The sequence below is a fragment of the Lissotriton helveticus genome, chromosome 5_1 (genome assembly GCF_964261635.1).
Source record: "Lissotriton helveticus chromosome 5_1, aLisHel1.1, whole genome shotgun sequence".
Classification (NCBI taxonomy): Eukaryota; Metazoa; Chordata; class Amphibia; order Caudata; family Salamandridae; genus Lissotriton; species Lissotriton helveticus.
The window spans coordinates 326,738,715-326,760,615 of record NC_136065.1 but is presented as its reverse complement, the minus strand read 5'-3'; the positions used below and the strand labels follow the sequence as shown (position 1 = coordinate 326,760,615).

The 21,901-nt window shown below is 42.2% G+C and overlaps 1 protein-coding gene across 1 annotated transcript in view; it reads left to right on the top strand.

Annotated features, from left to right (window-relative positions):
* The window catches only part of AURKAIP1 (aurora kinase A interacting protein 1), a 42,523-nt gene extending 21,765 nt beyond the window's left edge, over positions 1 to 20,758 (top strand). The window contains exon 4 of the mRNA XM_078642396.1: positions 20,577 to 20,758. Coding sequence (XP_078498522.1) covers positions 20,577 to 20,690 — 114 coding nt within the window. The 3' untranslated portion in view covers positions 20,691 to 20,758. The remainder of the gene's footprint in view (positions 1 to 20,576) is intronic.
* The last annotated feature ends 1,143 nt before the right edge of the window (positions 20,759 to 21,901 follow it).

Genomic DNA, 21,901 nt, shown 5'->3' with positions numbered 1-21,901 from the left:
CTGACGTCATCGTCATTTAATAAGGAGCATCTAAAATACCTTGTTTCCCTCTTACTTGTAGGCTTGCTCTTATTTCCGTGGACATTGTCAGGGGTGACTGTTTCACTCGTAGAGCGGTCGTGACGACATCAGCAGGCCTCTGTGATGGTGGCTCCGGTATTGGCCCCTGCGCAGCATAGCTCCTTTGTGAGTGCCCGGCAGGGTTACGTCCCTGGATTCTACAGAGGCCCGCCTGGCCATGAGTCTTAAGTAGAAATTTACATGAAATCTTCAGTATTAATTTTTTGCATGGCTTTTCGGTCATTGTTTACTTTACTTTAATTATGAGCAATGGAATCATTAAGGCAACCGTTGAACACATTTTAAAGTGTTTTCTTCTTACATTTACAGTTTAAAGCATGTACTGATAAGGGAAAAAATACTTACGGTGATCCACGTTTTTGTACAAACAGTCATACAGGTATAACAGTCGTGACGATCAAAAAACGCAGCCAGGTGGCAATGCTAGCTCCAGCTAATTCTTCATCTGAGTTTATGTAGACCATCTTTATAACCTGAAATCTCACCTGTTATGAGGGTACATGCATCAGTGGCAACCAACCGTGAAGGAGCTGGGTGGCACACTACTGCTTCCTTCTGAAAACATAGTTCTAAACAATAATGCCCCGGTTGCTTACTGGTAATCTTCATTACACCAAGTCCGAGCCTTACTTGCCACAGTCATTACATAATGAGCAATAGTGCCTGTGGGCAGATCGTCAAAGAAAAAAGTAGCGTGCTAGTTTCCCATTCCCCCAAGATGGACTACTCCCTCCCTCTAATTAGTATAAAACAAGCATTTGCAATGCAATAGGTCCACATCCTCGGCATCAGACTTCAAAGAAGCTGCTCCCCCGCCCCCACCACCCAATGCCGCTCCCCCGCCCCCCCACAGCCCCCCAACCAATGCCGCTCACCCGCCCCCACCACGCAATGCCGAGAGCTTGTTAATTACTGCAAGCTGCCTTTACGATCATCTTGCGTGTTTGCCATGCGCTGATTAAACTGAACTGCCTTTCACCTGTTCGTGCTTGCTGTCTGCAACGCCACACTAGTTGTTTAATTTTTACTGCTCTCCTTAGCCGTCATCTTACCTTGTTTTTACATTTACAGCAAGCTGTCCGTTACGCTCGCCTCGCGCGTATGCCTCTAACTGCTTCATTAGTGCTCATGCCTGCTGTCTGCCATGCTCTCCATTATTGTTTAACACCGCAAGCCCTTCACAGCTCATCTTAGAGCACGCGCTACGTTTCACTGCACATTTGCCCGTGCCATTTTCCTGCATTGTTCTTTAGAGCCTGTGCTCTATGCCACTGCCAGAGATATTGCGTCTTCTCACGAGCGCGTCTATGATTTATCACTCTGCCTATGTTGCGAGAGCACCGTGAAATACTTCTGCCAGCAATTTTGTTTTGTTCTAAAGATTAAAGTGTTGTGGCCACTCGCATAGTAAAGCAACACTTACCTCTTGCTGTTCACCCTGGCGTCCTCCGTTATTTCTTCCTCATTACCTCGCTCTCATCAACACCATAGAGCGTAACATCGCTCTCTGAGACAGTCTTTCTTATTAAACACTGCCACCCTGTGGCCACCACTGGCATTTAGTTTTCACTTGTTCACCCTGTTGCTCTCCAGGGATTTAATCTCGACACCCTTTTTTAATTATTATTTGCTATTGGCTTTGCACTTCCCTTCCCAATTTAAATGTACATGGATAACATACAGGTGCTTACCCACAAAAACCACTTGCTTGTTTACCCCAAAACTCTACCTGTCCGGAGGATCCGTTTAGGTTGGCTCGCAGTCAGACGCTGCCTAAATTACAAATCCCCAGACCTAGGCTTCTAGCGTGTTTTTCTCATATTCTGTTAATCTCCGGCCTAGAACATCTCAGATTTTGTTAACCGGTAACAACTATTTGTCAGACGTTATTTTCAAAGTGATATTTTTAGGGCTTTTTAATTGCATTTTGCTTCTAATCTTTTGATTATAGTTGTATTGCATTTCCTTCTCTACCTCCCTGTTCTCTTCTCCCGTGCTGTTCTGCTGCTCTCTTCCACCCCACCTCCTTCTTTAACTACCTGTTCTCTTCTGCTGTGCTGACCTGCTGCTCTCTTCCACCTCACCTCCTTCTCTAACTCACTGTTCTCTTCTCTTCGCCAGTGCTGATCTGCTGCTCTCTTCCAACCACCTCCTTCTTTAAATCCCTGTTCTCTTCTGCTGTGCTAATCTGCTGCTCTCTTTCACCCACCTCCCTCTCTAACTCCCTGTTCTCTTCTCTTCTCCTGTGCTGATCTGCTGCTCTCTTCCACCTGCCTCCTTCTCTAACTCCCTGTTAACTTCTACTGATCTGCTGCTCTCTTCCACCTCACCTCCTTCTCTAACTACCTATTCTATTCTCTTCTCCTGTGCTGATCTGCTGTTCACTTCCACCCACCTCCTTCTTTAACTCCCTGTTCTCTTCTGCTGTGCTGATCTGTTCCTCTCTTCCAGCCACCTCCTTCTCTAACTCCCTGTTCTCTTCCCTTCTCTCGTGCTGATCTGCTGCTCTTCCACCCACCTCCTTCTCTAATTCCCTGTTCTCTTCTCTTCTCCCGTACTGATCTGCGGCTCTCTTCCACTGCCTCCTTCTCTAGCTCCCTGTTCTCTTCTCTTCTCCTGTGACGATCTGCTGTTTTCTTCCACCGCCTCCTTCTTTAAATCCATGTTCTCTTCTCCTGTGCTGATCTGCTGCTCTCTTCCACCCCACCTCCTTCTTTAACCCCCTGTTCTCTTCTTATATGCTGATCTGCTGCTCTCTGCCACCCGCCTCCTTTTTTAACTCCCTGTTCTGTTCTCCCATGCTGATCTGCTGCTCTCTTCCACCTCGCCCCCTTCTGCACCCCGCCCCCTTCTCCAACTCCCTGTTCTCTTCTCCCATGCTGATCTGCTGTTCCCTTCCACCGCCTCCTTCTCTAACTCCCTGTTTTCTTCTCCCGTGCTGATCTGTTGTTCTCTTCCACCCACCTCCTTCTTTAACTCCCTGTTCTCTTCTGCTGTGCTGATCTGCTGCTCTCTTCCACATACATCCTTCTCTAACCGCACACACATACATACAACCACGCACACACACATACAACCACACACACAACCACACAAACGCAACCACGCCACAGACTCAATCTCACACACAACCACACATACAACCACACACCCAACTACACCCAACTACACCCAACTACACCCAACTACACCCAACTACACCCAACTACACCCAACTACACCCAACTACACCCAACTGCACACCCAACTGCACACCCAACTGCACACCCAACTGCACACCCAACTGCACACCCAACTGCACACCCAACTGCACACCCAACTGCACACCCAACTGCACACCCAACTGCACACCCAACTGCACACCCAACTGCACACCCAACTGCACACCCAACTGCACACCCAACTGCACACCCAACTGCACACCCAACTGCACACCCAACTGCACACCCAACTGCACACCTCACCAACCCCACACCCAACCCCACACCCAACCCCACACCCAACCCCACACCCAACCCCACACCCAACCCCACACCCAACCCCACACCCAACCCCACACCCAACCCCACACCCAACCCCACACACCCAACCACACACCCAACCACACACCCAACCACACACCCAACCCCACACACCCACTCAACAACACACACAACCACACACCCACTCCCATTCTATCTACCTATCGCCCTCCTTCTATCTACCTATCGCCCTCCTTCTATCTACCTATCGCCCTCCTTCTATCTACCTATCGCCCTCCTTCTATCTACCTATCGCCCTCCTTCTATCTACCTATCGCCCTCCTTCTATCTACCTAATCGCCCTCCTTCTATCTACCTATCGCCCTCCTTCTATCTACCTAATCGCCCTCACTCTATCTATCGCCCTCACTCTATCTATCGCCCTCACTCTATCTATCTGTCGGTCTATCGCCCTCTATCTATCTGTCGGTCTATCGCCCTCTATCTATCTATCTATCTATCTGTCTGTCTATCACCCTCTATCTATCTATCTATCTGTCTGTCTATCGCCCTCTCTCTACCTATCTGTCTGTCTATCGCCCTCTCTCTATCTGTCTATCGCCCTCACTCTATCTATCGCACCACCACAGCATCACTAAGGGGTACCACAACATCACTATGCGCTACCACAGCATCACTGAACACCACAGCATCACTGAATGCCACAGCATCGCTTGTCGCCACCACAACATCACTCAGCGCCACTGCAGCATCAATCTCTGCAACCATTCAACAACAACTGGTTCAAATATGTTCTCTCAATGTTTGAAGCTTTATTACAAATGTCACAAAAAGATGTTAATATTTCACTTCTGTTCTTGGATTTTCGTCACAATAAAATACACTGAACATAATCTTCACAAAATGTATTTACAAAAGTTTAAGCTATTGCCATTATAAATTACAATAACTTTTATGTAAGTATTAATTATTAAAAACATTTAAAAGCCATTGTTATTTGTAATATCAATACATCTAAGTCACGTAAATACAAAACATGTTGCATTACAAATGCTATAGGTGTCACATTTGCTAAAGTTAAAGTATTGGCATTGTAAATGACAAAGCTATTAATTTCACTATTTTCAAAACCAACACATAAATAAATGTCATTTACAATACCAATAGCTCAAACTTTCCTAATGCGAGATCTATTGCATTGCAAATGCTTGTTAAATTATTTGTGGCCTTTTCTCATACAAAGCTATTTTTGTCAGATTAGAATATGCAGTGACGTGCATATTCCTGCTACCCCTTATTAAATGCCAGCATTTGAACGAACTAATACACTTTATCTCTTATGCATTACAAGTGAGTAATGATGTTACAACTAACACTGTAATACGAAAATTAGACCTTGTTATCCCGTTTTTGCAGCTATACATCCATACATTGATCATTTTAACCGTTTCTAGCACAACCCACATATTGGATCATTTCTTGGTGATCCTACCCCATCCAAAGACCATCATAGTTTGGAGCAGCAGAGCACATTTAGTGAAAAATAGGCTTGTACTCTCTTACAGATCTCACAATGTTCTTAATGGGAGTACACATTGAGGTTTGACTGTAACTTTTCCTACTTGTTAGACACGTTGTACATACAGATTTGTCATGATATTGGACAAAAATCTAATCTGACAAACATTAGAATGCCTCGAAAAATGCATGATTTTTTTCATATTTATGTTTATTAGAAAATTGAATCTGGCGAACATTTTTAGTATTATCCACAACAGGTCTGTGTTTCTGAAATTACGGTAGTATGATTATACTAAGTAACAAGGCGGCCGAGCCTGATGGGCATTGCCCCAGCTCTACCAGCTTTTTAAGGGCAAGGCCTATTGAGGAATGTCAGTTTTTCTGTAGATACAATCCAGTTTATGGTGTGTTCTGCTGATGCAAACCTGATTTAATCCCACCAATTAACACGTGGAATAAATACGTGCAGATCTAGAATGCTGAGTCTCACAGTGCAAGTAGATTCTTTTTATATGCATTGTCTGTCAATGGTGTTGCAGTTTCCGTGTTTTGTGAATATCCAGCTTGTGCAATTTAGATTGCACGCTCTGTCAGGATATTTTAGGAAATTGGTTTATTATGTTAAGCATTTTTGTCTGCCATGCAGAAGGGGGACTGCAGTGTGAATACTGTTTTATTGAATTGTACGAGAGAAATAAAGACCCATAAAAGAGAATGAGTAGGCCTTTTGACAGACTCTGCACTAAGGTGCTGTGTTCCAATAAACTCTCTACCTCCCTATTCAGGATAAGAATGTTGTCTAAATAGATCAGCATCAACACCAAGGGGCCGATGATAGACCGAAAGGAAGGCATACAAATCGATAAAGCTGACCCTTCCACCTGAACTGAAGGAATTTTTAACTTTCTTCTGCCATTGCTATTGAAAAATACACATTCTTCAAATCTTTTTTCACCATCCAATCGTTCTCCATCAAAATATCTCTTAACAGATGGATCCCTTCTATCTTGAAAAAGATTGTAAACCACATAATGATTTAACTCCCTCAGATTTATGACTGGCCTCCAACCTTTGTCCTTTTTCTCTACGACAAAAAGGTTACTTACAAACCCTTTGTTCTCCTCTGAAACTCTTATTATTGCCTGTTTTCTTAACATTTCCCTCACTTCTTTTTCTATAATAGTTTGAGCTTCTTTTTGAAAATATATTTCCTTTGGTTCTTTCTCCTGTTCTGGTACAGAAACAAAATCTATCACATAACCTTTTACAGTTTCAATAACCCAGAAATCTCGGTTTATCTCCTTCCATTTCCCCTGAAACATCCTCAATCTTCCTCCTGAGTTTCTCTGAGAAGAAACACACATGTTTCTCATACTCATATTGACCTGTTTTTCCTCCAGACTGAACCCCTGCTCTTTCTCAAGTTGATCTGTTCCTTCCTCCACGTCCTCTTTGTGGATAGAATGTATTTTGATACATGTTTCCTGTGTAACCACTCCTTCCTTGCAAACTTCCACCTCCTTGATAAAATGGGCATCTTCAATATGGACGGCCGAAAGACTGACCCCGCCTTCCGGCCCTGCCATATAAATTTCCACTTCCGAAGACTCTTCTCATGAATTCATGCGCCTTATCTGGAAAAGTAAATGTTTGCACATGTTTCCCTAACGATTTAACTAGACCATCTCCAAATAGGAGTCCTTTTGACTCCTTGCTGCTTTCCTTTTTTGTAAAATCCATCTAATTTTGGACTTATTCTGAATAAGACCGCCTTCCATCTCTCAGCTATCAAACCAGCGTTAGTATTACCAATGAAACACACAGCCCTTTGACTCCAACCTCTTAGAATTTTGTGAGCATTCTGCTTTCATGAGATTACGTTTGTTTCTCTCCAATGGTCTTCTAATCCAAAATTTAATATAGTCTGAAGTATGTTCAATTAGCCACCATTCTGAAATTCTTGGATGCCTAATTAATGAGGGATTAAAAAGTGTATGTCCAAATGGATCTTCCATTTCTATTTTAGATTGAGTATTAGAACTAGTAAATTCTGAAAACTCATCTTGATCCTCACCATAATCAAGATCTAAAACATATTCATCCAAATTCTCATTCTCATTTGGCCAAGCAGGATGTGCAGCTCTTTCATTTGCAGGGTCAACCTGCGTTTCATTTGTGCTGCTCTGGACACCTCTCAAAACTACACCTTTCCTTTTCCCACTTACTTTCTTAATCTCTTCACCTGAGGTATTCTCTACTGTGTTACTATGTTTCTGTTTTTTATAACATTTTCCATCTGGACCTCTGTTCTGTGTATCTTTCTCTTCTGATAATGTCCAAAATGCTTCCTCTTCTAAATTATCTGCCTTCCTTTTCCCTTCCTTTACCAATCTTTATACTGTTGCTTGTACCTTATTACCTATTTCTTTCTCTATTAACCTCCTAATCCGTACTACTAACATCATGTGTATATTATTACTTTATTTTAAATGAAGAGTTCGCTCTATTTCTCTAGATCAATAAAGTCCCCTTTCCTCTCAAAATCGCCACACAAATAGTAATTTCTTCATTTAACTCAGATCGGCAAATAGTCAAAAGTCAACTGACTTCTGTTTACCGATCATATGTATCTGTTGCCTAGCAACACTGTTTCCTTACAGACGTCTTGCGTCTCGGAAACCAGCTCAAACTCGTAGTGAAATAGACGCGTCTGGACTTGCGTAGTCCAAACACGTTCCAATTCCCCACAAAACAAGCCTCAATGTTCGTACATTACGGATAACCGCGCAAGCGTGCCTACGCATTCATCCTTTCGAGCATTTCTCGTGAAGGCATGCACTATTCAAAGTTCATTTTTAAATCTAAATGGTGAGAAATAAATTACCTATTCCCATAAAAATACAGTTATCTTAACTCGTATCAAATGCTATACTTTCCAAGAATGCTTAAAATAAACTATTTCTTATTAAATTATCTATCCTAAAACTAAAACATTTTAAACCCTACGAAAAATCACCCGCAAATTGAGTTATTTAAATTAAAAACCTTTACATACACTAAACATCTAGAATGTAGTAACTAGTAAAAATCACCTAATGAACTTAATAAAACGCAAAGAATACATTTAAAGGGTCAAATATTTTTAATAAAAGTAATACTTATCTTCTCAGAAGCAGCAAACTAAAGAGGAAGAGCATAGAATGTTGTTGGGTTATGTTTAGTTGATTGTTCTAATGTTTTATGACTTCATTCAGTGATGTTAGTAGCTCTTAAAGTGCTGCTCAGAAGTTGGTAAATAAAAAGTAATGCATAATGCTAGCCTCCTGTCTTGTCATTAAATTAACCAACCTAAAAAGGCACAGAGTTAAGGAAAGGCTTCTGAGTCTTTAAGATTTTGCATTTATTCATCTAGATGTTTTCAGATTAAAAAACCGCGGAAGACATTTAAACCAAACTACAGCACGCATTTGCAGAGCCAATATCATTCACACTTAAGATGCCGGTGCCTTTTTAAACAAAGAAATAATATTTTTTGAAAGGCCTGAAGTGGCAGCCACATAATTTTTTTTATGTGAGTGCTGCAAGAAATCAGAAGTAAAACAAATATAAAAATAAAAAGGAGAATTTTAAAGCGGAAGGGCTGGTGACAATTTGCTGCCTAGCCGTTTAATTTATAATATTTTTCTTAATTTGCAGTTCTGGGAACTGGGTTGAAGAGGAGTAAGGGAAAAGAAGAGCACAAAGTAGGGAGCAAGAAGAAGGGCATTTGGCACTTGACACCAGGGAGAGAAAAACACAGGGCAAAGTGAGAACCAGGCGGTTGAAAGCAACACAGTGCTGCAGGGCATGGAAGCACACTGGCCAGAGACAGCAGCACAGAGCACTGGGAAGAGAAGCACACAAGAGAGACAGCTGAAAAACCCATGCTCTCTCATTAGGTGCTTAAACATAAAAATAGGTCCCCTAAAAGGGAGTACTGGAAAGACACTAGTAAAGTGGTGATGCTCCAGGAGATAAACAAACACCAGATGGGCAATGCAAGTCATCAATAAGAAGGCAAATGGGAGTGACAGTGAGGCCTGTAGTGGTAAGCAATGGACTGGCTTGAAGACCAATGTACATTTTTGATAAGCTGACAATAGGTCTTTTGGATTTTTGCATTGGTAGGTTCGACCTAAAAAGGGCATGTTTTAGTTACATTTTGTCTCCATGAGAGGTCTTTTGGAATGGCATTTCGGCAATTTTTGCGCCAGGAAGGAGTTACTTATTCAGTGTGGCTGAAATTCAGGTGATCTACTTTTAGATCCTTTTAAATAACTTGTTTGCCCATTGTACTATCAGAGAGTTAGGGAGCTGGCCATGGGACATGTCTGTAAAATTCCAGGAAGATTCATCCAATAGCAGCACAGTAATTAGCAAATTAAAAACCTATATTTAATGAAAGTCTAAACTCTAGCAGTAATACAGTCGCTATCTCCAAATGAGTAACATGTAGTGCCGCTGAAAGCTCTTAGTTGAGTTACCGGCATTTAGCACATTGAAGATAAATTACAGAAAGGTGTTGTGGTAGAGCTAGGCATTAAATGAAGTCTTATCTGATGCTAATATGGTAATTCTGAATGCAGAGTGGCACAGAGGGTGCTTTAGGTCTCACCTTCAATACAATACAATCAGTCTGTTGGTAAAAAAGCATATGATCCACGTATGGTGGGCTTAGACCCTGTCTGTTGCTTAACATCAGTTGACTTTATTGTCACTCTTATTTGCTTGCTTTTTATTTGTTGCCTCGTAATGGCATACCTTCCACTTATTGTGTTTGTCCTATCTATTCAGCTCAGACAGGCTCTCTGGCTCTTGTTTGCAAGCGCAAAACAAGGATTCATCGCTTCAAGACCTAGGGGCGGCCTTAGGCATGTGCAAGCTGCGCACCTGCACAGGGCTGCAACGCCAATATATATCCTTAATATAATAATCCTCTGAGGATGGATACATATTTGAGTGGCGGCCCCTGGCAGGGATTTGGCGGCCTCCGGCTCTGTTCCACTTCCAAACACCCTGACCCCCACCTCCACCACCCCCCCCCCTTTACTGGCCTCCCGCTCCGCCCCGCCCGGACCCCCTCTTCCGGGGCCCCCTACTTCTGCTCCCTGCCCAGGGCTGCCATGAGCCTAGAGCCACCCCTGCAAGACCACAACTGCCTATTACTTTGAACAAAGTGAATTATAATTGGGACCACACAGTGAGCTCTCCTTATACCACCGTCAGTGGGCACTACTACCTCCATACAGCGTGTGCATATAGGATTTATATTCTCCTTGGGCAACATATACACTATAGAAAGTCCTGGCTAAGCAGCACGGTTGTCCATATGTCCTTATTAAGGCCCGCATGCAGCGGTAGAAATTACCCTTATCGCGGAAGAGGGGTCGAAACCTCCACTGTTTCCCCTTTTATGGCCTGCAATACTACCTCCAACCCGTGCTCAATGCTCAGAGGTCCTCTATGGAATGACACAACAGAGTGACAATGTATACAGGCCCGACATTGGTTCGGCAGATTATGGACCTATTCCAACCAATGTTGTGGGTATAAACTAGGATACAATTTTTGTTTACATTTTTTACGTTTTTTTCATTTTTATCTTTTCACGTTCACTACACACATGAGCACTCCTTTATTCACCCTTTTCTGACAGCCGTTTATTGACGTAATGATTGATTGAAAATCGCTTATTCAAAAATTACATAAAAGAAAAACATACATTCTTACAAAATTGTTTTGTCTTTGGTCTTTCTCTCGTGGCCGCTAATCAATGCATAGGACAACTCTCTGTATAACAATTTCAATTAATTTCTCCAGTCCCACACACTTGGGGTGGGTCGTCAAATACGTCAGGACCAAGTGTTGTTGATATTGTCAATTCCATGGAGCGTGGCCTCTTTAGGGGTGGGCGGAAGTCGCTTAACGGACTTTCGCCGAGAGGCACGGAGATTGAACCAATCTCCGTGCCTCTCTGCATATTTCCGTTACACGACGCCCGTCCGCCTTATTAAATTATATTTAAAAGCCTAAAATTAAACCTAAATAAAACGTACCTTATTGCGGCCGGATCCTTGCCCATTGCGGCTTCATCTGGAAACTGCGCATGTCGCGGGAGCCTGCGCATTCTTTGCCAGGACTGCGCATGCGCAGGCTCCCGTGCATGCGCAGTTTCCAGATGAAGCCGCGATGGGCAAGGATGCGTCCTCAATAGGGTACGTTTATTTTAAGCTTTTAAATATAATTTAATAGGGCGGGCAGGCGGCCAACTTCCGTTCTGCCCCCGAATGTGCGGAGATTTGCCTCAAATCTCTGCCTTCTTTGCGGAAGGGCAAATCTCCGCACATTCCGTGGGCGGAACCGAGATGTCCGCCACCCCTACTCTTAACTTGTGTCCTTCCACTGCTTACTTTTCAAGCACTAACTTTTTCTTTTTGTTTAAACACTCCATGAGAGTCCATGTGTGTTCCAGCTGGCTCCCTCGTGTACTTGTCTCCTCTGTGGCTTTGTGCGGCTCTCTCATTCAGGTGCATCTCTGCCACCCCATTCGGTGATACACTCGCCTGAATGTTCCACTTGCATTGCTTTCTTGCCCCTGTGCTTCTCCCCACCCTACTACACGTTGCTTCTTCTTATCCATGTGCTTCTCTCCCCCCGCACTCTGTGTTGCTGTCTCTCCGTGTTGTTGCATCTCTTCCTGCATTGCCCTCCATGCTGCGTGCCCCAACACCAATCTTTGTTACTTTCCTATCTTCTCTGTTGTTTCTGCCCCTGCTCTCCATGTTGCTTCCCCCACCCTTCTGTATTGCTTTCTCCCATCCCACCACCCACAAAAAAAATGCTTTTGCGCTTCTTTATCGCTTTTCATTTACCACTGCAACGCTTATCGTTAAATAAAAAGAAAAAGACTCCGACGTCATTTGGTAGGTACGCACATGCGTGGTGTGTGTCTGTCGACAAAGTGACGCAGCCCGCAGTGTCATCGTTTTTGTTTTTTTCTCTCTTCTTTTGCAGCCATGCGGCACAGCATCAAGGATGCTGTACAGCTTGGTAAAACAACATTTGAAAAGAAAAGGCAATATATCTCAAATGCGAATTCTGTTGGCTTTGCCAAATGCTTGTTTTCATATAATTTGAAGAGACTGGCCCCCTAAAACACATTAATGACTTGTGAGCTACTTTCAGAATCGTTTACCAAATTGCAGGATTGTTGGCTCGCAAGCACCCGTTAAGATGGCAACTTTGAAGCGGCCTCTCTAATAGTGACATAGAGATTGGTTGTGTAGAGCGTGGGCACAAGAATTCCTAAAATCCATTGCTGCCGTTTGTGGGGCTGGAAACAAGTTTTAACTTAAAGCGACATAAAAGTGATTATGGCCTCTAGATATCTGATGGGAGATTGCCATAAGTGGCGTGGTATTGTGGATGTATAATATAGAAGGTGTGAATTCTAAACGTCTGCTCCAATTTTTGGTCATTAGACCATATTGACAGGAACAAAGGGTTTCAGTAGCACACTGTTAAGTTTTCAGGCGAGTAGAAATGCAGTTTAGTTTTTGCATTACTGCTCTGTGGCAGGCAGAGGGCAGTCCTTAGCCAGTCATGGAATGAATGTACTATCGCCGTAGTTTAGTAATGTGATATTTTGTGGTAACTGAGAAAATTGTCGAGGGTGGCGAAGTGGTGCCAAGGTTTATAGCCTTTAATATAGACTCTGCTCGAATAAGGTACATCACATCACGAACACGTGGAACCCTGTAACCTATGCTCTTTATGCCCTGATTTAAGCTGCATGTTAATGGCGCACAAAGTCCCCTTAGTGCACTGTACATTGTTCTCTTTACTGTTTAAAGGTTCCCCTATTCCTTCTTCCCCACCCCTTACCCTCTATTGATGTTATGAAATGTAAATGATACCCCCCTTGTGGTACTGGTAATGTTTCCCCCAATAAGCAATCACTGAGAATTACCACACAAATGGCACGATTTATTTTTCAAGATATTTCTTGGTATATCGCCAGTTATAGGACTGCTTTCCTCTCTTAAGGTTTTTATTTACTAATAAAATCCTAGGTGTGGTTTTCCCACTTAAAGTCCCACGTTGGATTCAGCATAACTATCTTCTTGAGAAAAAGATATTACAACGTAAGGCCAAGTACAAGGTGATAACGAATTGTATAAAAATGCAGCACTTTTTTATTTTATAAATCTGCTGTAAACAAACAGTAAAATCTCACTTTTGCCAGCTCTCTAATTGGGCGTTCCGTGGGGGTGGGAAGGACACCCAGTCATACAAAGAACGTGTTTTCGGCTTAAGGCAACTTCCTGTTTCTTCGACTTTAGGCATGTAATGGCATTTAGCCTCATCCCTCTGCAAACAGAGAAATTTGCTCAGGGAAAATCAGACTAGAAAAAATGGGAGCTTAAAAAGCAGAAGGAAAGTCTCAAGAGGATGCTAGGGCACTATTTTGGGTAAAGTGGCTTGGGTTACCTAGGCAATTTTTAAAGAAGGGGCCTCTTAAGGCATACCTATGGGTAAGGAAAAGGCAAGAATGAACAGAATCCTATCGCTCAGGTAAGGCACATAGGACAGCAAGAAGGGATGCAAACAAGTAAGTAAGAGGCGTATTTAGTGGGAATTCGTAGATCTCTGTTCTTGATAAAGAAAATGAGGATAGAATCCAAATTCTGCTCAGGGAGCACGGGAGAAGGACCTTGAAGGGTCTGGCTGATGTTTCGCTGGACTCTTCAGATATTTTGGGATCCGATTTCTTTGTGCCTTTCGGTCTGCCCTTTATTGTGGCAAAGGATAATAGATGAGGGGACAGGTTGAAAAGGAGTTGGCATGGGCTGCTCTTTGATGACAATGCCTTTTATTTATCTATTTTGCTAATTAACACTTAAATAAACGGCATTGTCATTTACAATACCAATATCTCAAACTCTTGTAAACACGAGACCTAGTTTTTTGCAAAGCAGCCGCCATTGTCCTGTGCTGCTTGGAAAGTGAAAGCACGCATGGCGCGCTGAATGTTGCAGGAAAGTTCCTGCAGTAGGAGAAACTCATTTGAAAACCAGCATTAAATTGTGCTGTGCAGCGTGAGACCAGGGCGAGAACCAGGCTCTGTGTATCCAAATTGTAATTAGTTTATGCTGTGCAGCGTGAGGCATGAGCTTGCACCAGGATATATGCGCGAAAACCAGCCGTGTAAGAAATCAGCATTAGGGTGCTTGGTTATCAGTGCGAGACATGATCGTGCACCAGGATCCTTGCATTAAAACCAGCATCAAAATGTTTGCAGTGCCGCGTGAGACATGATCGTGCACCAGGATAAGTGCATGAAAAATACCCCTGTGCAAAACCAGCATTAGAGTGTGCTGTGCAGCGTGAGACACCAGCGTGCTTGAGAATCTGTGCATGAAAACCACACATGTGGAAAAGCAGCATTAGAGTGTGTTGTGCAGCATGGGACACAAGCATGCACCAGGATTTATGTAGGAAAGCCTGCCCTTCCATGTGGAAAACCAGCATTAGAGTGTGCTGCGCAGAATGCAGCATTAGCGTTCACCAGAATCCCTGTAAGAAAACCTGCCACATAGGAAGCCAGCACCAGAAAGTGCGCCGTGAGCCACCAACGTGCACCAGTATCCCTGTACGAACAAAGGCAGTAAGGGAACTAGTTCCAGAATGTGTGCTGTGCAGCCTAAGACACAAGCGTGCACCAGTATGTGTGTACAAAAACTAGCCATGTGAGAAACAAACATCAGAATGTGTGCCACCAGCGTGCACCAGGAGCCATGAATGACGAGCATTTGCAATGCAATAGGTGTCGCATTTGGGATAGTTTAAGCTATATGCACTGTAAATGGCAATGCCTTTTATTTATCTGTTTTGCTAATTAACACATAAATCAAAGGCATTGTCATTTAAAATGGTTGTGGCTCAAACTATTGTAAATGCGAGACCTATTCAAAGAAGCGGCCGCCTTTTGTCCCGGGTTGCTCGGAAAGTGAAAGCACCAATGGTGCACTGAATGTTGCAGGAAAGCATGTCGTGCCTGCAGTAACTGAAACTCATTAAAGAAAAGTGCTTACAGACTAAAAAAAGACTTACCGTGTAACAACCGAAGTAAAAGGTAACAACCAGTCCTCATGGGAGGTTACAAATGAAGATAACGCGTTACTGAGGAGGGACTAACAAGCCTATTAACGAATGAGAAGCCAGAATTTACAAAGGACAATGACACAAACCAATGACAAATATGGGCGGGGAGTGGGCAGGGTTCTATTCAATACTCCAATACAGCATGCCGCATAGTACCACATGCGCTACCCAGGCTTGACCTAAAAAAACTGGACTGCATATGTGACTCTCACATGGAATGAGAAATCGGGAGTAAGCGAGAACTTCTGTACTGCTGGAAATGGTGACCTTTTTTGTAAGTCAGTGAAATGATATGACATTCCCCCTCTTTTAGTGCAGTTACTTTTACTACATTTTAGGCCATACTCCGACAGGAGAACTATATTAGGGGACCCGCCGAAACAAAGTAATAGCCATAGGTTTGTGCTGGAATAGTACATTTGAATTTTTTCTGAGGCAAACATTTCTTGGCTGCTCACCGGAGTTTAGGTGTTAGGGAGATTTCAAACCAGCCCCAACATAAATAGAGGTTCACTTGGATTGTCCTACATGAGTTATACTCCCACCTTTAGAGCACGGTATCACTTCTTTCTGCCCAGGTGTATTTTTCCATCATAGGCTTTGTGTTTTTTTTAAATTAAACTCCTGTAGAATAACAAAAAATCTACCATCACTTGGAGCAGTTGGAAAGTAAGACCCCCTTTAAAGACAAACATTTGCAAAGTCGAAAGTTCTAACTTCAAAGTATCAACTCATGTACATACAGGCATTCACAAAGGCTGCGTGCATCAATTGTATACGTAAATGTTGTTTCTCTTATTAAAGCCTGTCCTGTGTTTGCCAGTGCTTGGTAAAAGTGGCAAAAACATTTCTTTCTGTGTAGAACGCACATAGGACATAAATGGCTGATTGTGACAAACAGCATAGTCGACTTTATTTTTCGGATTTAAAATAATCCCTTGTGTGTTCTAATAAAAGCGCTTCCTTGGAAGTGGGATGATGCATCATCAGCTGATAGCATAGGGTCAGAGAGTAGAACTCTCCTAGGTGGAGGCCAAGCCATAGCCCAGTCATGCATATTTTAAAGAATTGCTAAAAATGTCATCCAGAGATGTACTGTCAAGTCAAACCTAAACAAGCATTGGCATAGCCTATAGGTTTCGCCTTTGTGGGACCTTATAAGTGTTTAGCCATGCAACTATTGATGTTGTTGCACCAAGGATATTGTGCTGGATAACTAAACACTTATAAGGTCCCAAAGGCGAGACCTATTGGCTATGCCAATGCTTGTTTTTCTTTAGCATGCAGCCAACTCCCTGCTGGCAGAGCACCTCGAAACCCCGGGCCTTAGGATAATAGACTTGGCTTCACTACACTGTGACTGCCCCGTCACACCGACAGGAAGCACCCAGATTCACTGCTTTATGTCCTGCAAACGCGCTGAGGAGGCAAACAACACACCAACTGCAGGCAAACGTGAAACTGAATAAAAATGAGGCAAGTGGACAAGCTTGTTTATGTTGTCGTATGGTGGGCCAGAGGGGTCCTGACCCACCAACTAGAGCCGGGCCTTCTACTCTATTGCAGATATCTGGGCACTGGTGTAAGATGGGTGGATCCCACATCTACCGCTAGGAGGACAGAGGCAGAGCTGCTTTATAGTGCCTATTCCCAAAGCAGATATCTAGGCACTAGAGTGAAATGAGTGGAGCCCACATCTATCGCTAGGAGGATAATGGATAAGCCACTTTATAGCACCTACTCCCAAAGCAAATATCTAGGCACTAGTGCGATATGAGAGGAGCCCTCATCTATCGCTAGGAGGATAATAGATAAGCTGCTTTATAGCACCTAGTACCAAAGCAGATATCTAGGCATTAGCGTGAGAGGAGTGGAGCCCTCACCTACCGTTAGAAGGATAGACGCCAAGCCACTTCATAGCGCCTATTCCAAAAGCAGATATCTAGGCACTAGTGTGAGATGAGTGGAGACCTCATCTACTGCTAGGAGGACAGAGGCAGAGCTGCTCTATAGTGCCTATTCCCAAAGCAGATATCTAGGCACTAGAGTGAAATGAGTGGAGCCCACATCTATCGCTAGGAGGATAATGGATAAGCCACTTTATAGCACCTACTCCCAAAGCAAATATCTAGGCACTAGTGCGATATGAGAGGAGCCCTCATCTATCGCTAGGAGGATAATAGATGAGCTGCTTTATAGCACCTATTACCAAAGCAGATATCTAGGCATTAGCGTGAGAGGAGTGGAGCCCTCACCTACCGTTAAAAGGATAGACGCCAAGCCACTTCATAGCGCCTATTCCAAAAGCAGATATCTAGGCACTAGTGTGAGATGAGTGGAGACCTCATCTACTGCTAGGAGGACAGAGGCAGAGCTGCTTTTTAGCGCCTATTCCCTAAAGCAGATATCCAGGCACTAGTGTGAGATCGATGGCATTCAGTACCAGGGTAATTGTGACTTAGGAGGCCTTGCTACTCTATTGCGCCTACTCCCAATGCAGAGATCTGGGCAGTACTACTAGATTGCAGCCCTTGTCAACTTTCAGGAGGACAGAGTCCGAGTTGCTCTATAGCGCCTACTCCCCATGCAGATGTGAAATAAATATCCCTCTCTCAGCCTACTCGAAGTCTGGGTGATGCTAATCAACAAGTGAAGAAGTTGGTACTCGCGAAACTAACCAACTTTTTGTGCATTTTATCTCTAAATTTGCAGTTATGTCATGATAACTGGTTGTGGTAACAGTATTACCGAATTGTGTTATAACGGCGAGACATTTAACATTCTGTAAATGACTCCATTAGTGGTGCAGTGCTCATTTCTACGAAGTGGTAATGCTGCACAGCTCAACTGTACATAAGCAGCAGAATGTAGTCCTGCAAGTGCTTCCAGTGACGCTATAAAAACATTCTTAAAATTGTTGAGCTTTTCCATGTTGCTCAATGTCTGTAGGGGCCTTATAACTAAGTCCCTGATATCATTTAGTAACTCTTCAGAGTTCCTGATAACAAGAGCATTGATAACTCTGGGGGCGGGTGGGCGTGGTGATTGAATTAATAAGGCACACAAGGTTGTCTTAGAAATGAGTAATTAGCAGAGGAATCAGTAATTTCATTCCCAGTATTTCACATTCAGGCTTCACTTGCTTTCAGCTGGCAGAGTCCATGAGTGAGTTTTGAGGAGCTGTAAGGAGTTAAAGGGTTCAGGAAATAGTAGCATTCAGTGGTAGTAAGAGCTTGTAAGGCTAGTAAGGGTTTTTAGGTTTCAGGAAATGGTAGTTCTAATTGGTAGTAAAGGGTTTTTAGGGTGCATAGGTAGGTAGCTGTAAGGGATGGTAAGGTGTTTTAGGGTTCAGGAACAGCTAGCTCCAAAGGATAGTAAGGATATTTTATGGTTCACAGAAGGCTGGGTGTAAGTGGTAGTAGGGGTGTTTAGAGGTCAGGGATGTGTAGCATTATGTGGTGGTACAGGGTGTTTAGGGGTCAAGGAAGGTAGCATTAAGGGGTAGTTAGAGTTTTTGCAGTAAAAATAGTTAGCATAAAGAGATAAGCTGTTTGCAGGTTTCTGTGAAGGGTAGCCTTAAGGAGTTGGTAGGGTTCAAAGAAGGGTAGCACTGAGGTATATTAAGGAGTTTGTAAGGTTTAAGGAAAGAGGAGTGTTAAGGAGTAGTAAGAGGAGTTCAGTGTTCAGTGATGGGTAGCATTAAAGAGTAGTAAGGCTTTCCAGTTCAGGGAATGGTAGCATTAAGGGTTTTAGGATTCTGGAAAAGGTACCTGTAGGTGTTAGTAAGGATTTTTTAGGGCTCCGGTATGAGTAGCATTAAGGAATGATACGTTTTTAGGGTTAATGGAAGAGTAGTGTTCAGCAGTAGTAAAGATATTTAGGATTCAGGAAAGTGTAGCTTTAAAGGATAGTATGGGGTTTTTAAGGTTTAAGGAAGGCTAGTGTTACTAGGTCGCAAGGCGTTTGTAGGGTTTAGGGAGGGGTACTATTAAAGGACAGTAAGGGTTTTTAGGTTTCAGGGAGTAGTCATTAAAAACTGCAGTATATTAAATAAGTACTTTAATATAAACAAATATTACATTTGACGAGAATTAAATATATTAGTGATGTAATTAAAACAATAGTAAATTAATAATTTGATTAACTTTCAACACATTTCCCTTCGCTGCCCTCCTCCTATCTCTGCTACTGCCACAGAAGTACAAACATAATTTTTTGATTATCTAGGCGACCCATTGCATTGTAGTTACATGTGTTTGACCTAAAGGTCCAGCTCCGTTGTAGCATAATAGCTCGACTTGATAACAAGCTCTGGCAACTTCATAAACAAATCATTATAGTTCTTGGAGGATATGCACACAAGTTTTGCCCAGTCAAAACATGTCCTCCTCTTCACCAACACGTGGGCATAGCCAAAACCCCTCTCTGTAGTACTCCCGAAAGCTCTTTATTTATGTTGATCATATAAGGTGTATTACAGCTGCTCTGTCAAGCCGGACTTAAAAAGCCACATCTCATTCTCTTGTAGCATGACTTTTTCCATCTTGGATCCTTTTTTAGCATTTGACTAGTATTGAAAACCTATAGCTTTGGTTGAACTTCAGGTAACCGGATTACAAGCGTGATAAATTCAGAAACTCGGCTAATACTACTACATCAAGAGAATATATTCTCAAATCAAATTTATTTAGCACGAAAAAACTATTTTCGTGCAAAACACTGTGTACTTTTGCTTTTGAATTGTTATTCATTTATTGTTTTCATCAACAATATCTGTGTTAACAGAATACATATTACTTTTATCTGAATTGTGTGGAATCTACAATGTTTGTTTAAATACTTACCTACAAAACTGTGAGTAATGATCCACTGTTCTGTGTGACATAGGAAATGGTTATAATATTGTTTTGGTGTGATATTAAGAGAGCTTCTGAGTTAAACCATACCGTTTTTCGTTTATAAGTATAATACCCACAGTAATCAAAACTATTGTTTAAAACTATTTTTTTACTCCCCTGAAAAATGCTCCTGTCTGGAATGAAAATGAATCTTGGTGTGACTACTTCAAACAGTATGGAATATATTATTTGTATTTCAAAATCTTCCTTGGAGTCCTGATTACAGGTTAAATTTATAAATTAACCCTGATCTGTAGCACAGAGAATAACGCAGTTTGTTGCACTTTGACTTGGAAGATTGTATCCGTGACTGCTGGACCTTTACATGATTTATGATGCAGACTAAATTTAGTTTCATTTTCAATAGTTATTTTTCCCCACTCTGTTACAGATAAAATTTGAACGCGATCTGAAGCGCATTTGGCGTGCAGCAGGGTTGAAAAAACTTCCAGAAGGCTGGCAAGCCCCCAAGATCTACACAGCAAAAAGGGGTGGAGCAGAATGAGAGGCTTATGAAATGAAATGTACTATTTAACTTGAACTGTGAATTTTAATAAAGATTGTTTAAGTGGATCTGAGAAATTTTGTTCTCTTGTGTGAGTTGTTAAATTCCCTTGTCTCTCAATTCACCTCAATATCTTGGACACTTTTGGCCCTATTTATGAAAGCTATTTTGAAGGGCCTAAAGCAGAAATACTTTACGTACATCAAAAGTATATAGGTCTTTACTTCTTTTACTCTTTATATCTGGAGTCATTACATTGCAGTAAGTGCATGAAGCAGTATTTTTATATTGGAAGAGTTTACATCGAGAATGCTTTTTACTCCTCATCATTTAAGGGAAGTATATTTTAAGTATGTATTTGAGTGCATGTGTGTGCATATATATGCGTGTACTTTATTTTTAAACTCTTTGTTTTTAACTTGTCATTTTTTAAATAGTAATTATAATAAAAATAACGGTACAAATAATCATAATTTCAAATAATAGTTATATTTTTAATATTGATAATATAGTAATGTTTCATTTGATCATTTTTTGAATTGCTTTTTACTATTGCTGTACCCTAAAACCTATTTTCCCCAAAATTATTACCTTTTTGAACCCAAAAAATCCCATCAGCCCATAGCTAGAAAAAATATAATCAAATCCTAAAACGCAGTAAAGCAATACCCAAACATTGCCCAAAGCCCTAAAACCCGGGCCGGACTGGGAACCCGAAACAGCCCTGGCAAATTTTGTAGACCATCCCCAATATTGTGCGTAGCAAGCACAGCAAGCCTGACTGCTACAAGGAGGCTTGGCGGGGGAGGGGGGGGGGTTCTCCCCTCAAGAACATTTGGGGAAACTTGGTCATTCTTTAACACAATTTTTCATTGTATACATAATTGTATTCGTTTTTAAAGCATAGTAGATTATGACCTTACCGTGCACCAGGATATAGCAATCTTTATTGGGGCTCTTCAATGATTCCCACACTATCACCCTCCAACATTGCCTATCATCTCTCCATATCACCTCTTTCATTTATTGCATAGCGCCTCTCATTCTAGTGTAGGGTGTCTGAGCATTTTATATCACACACACATACAAAGAAAGTGATTGATTTGTGTGTAATAAGTATATAAAAACGTTACACGCGCTGAGAGAGAATGGCGGAAAACCTATGACATCAGCAAAAAAGCCATGTATTTGGCTACCGTCAAATCTTATTA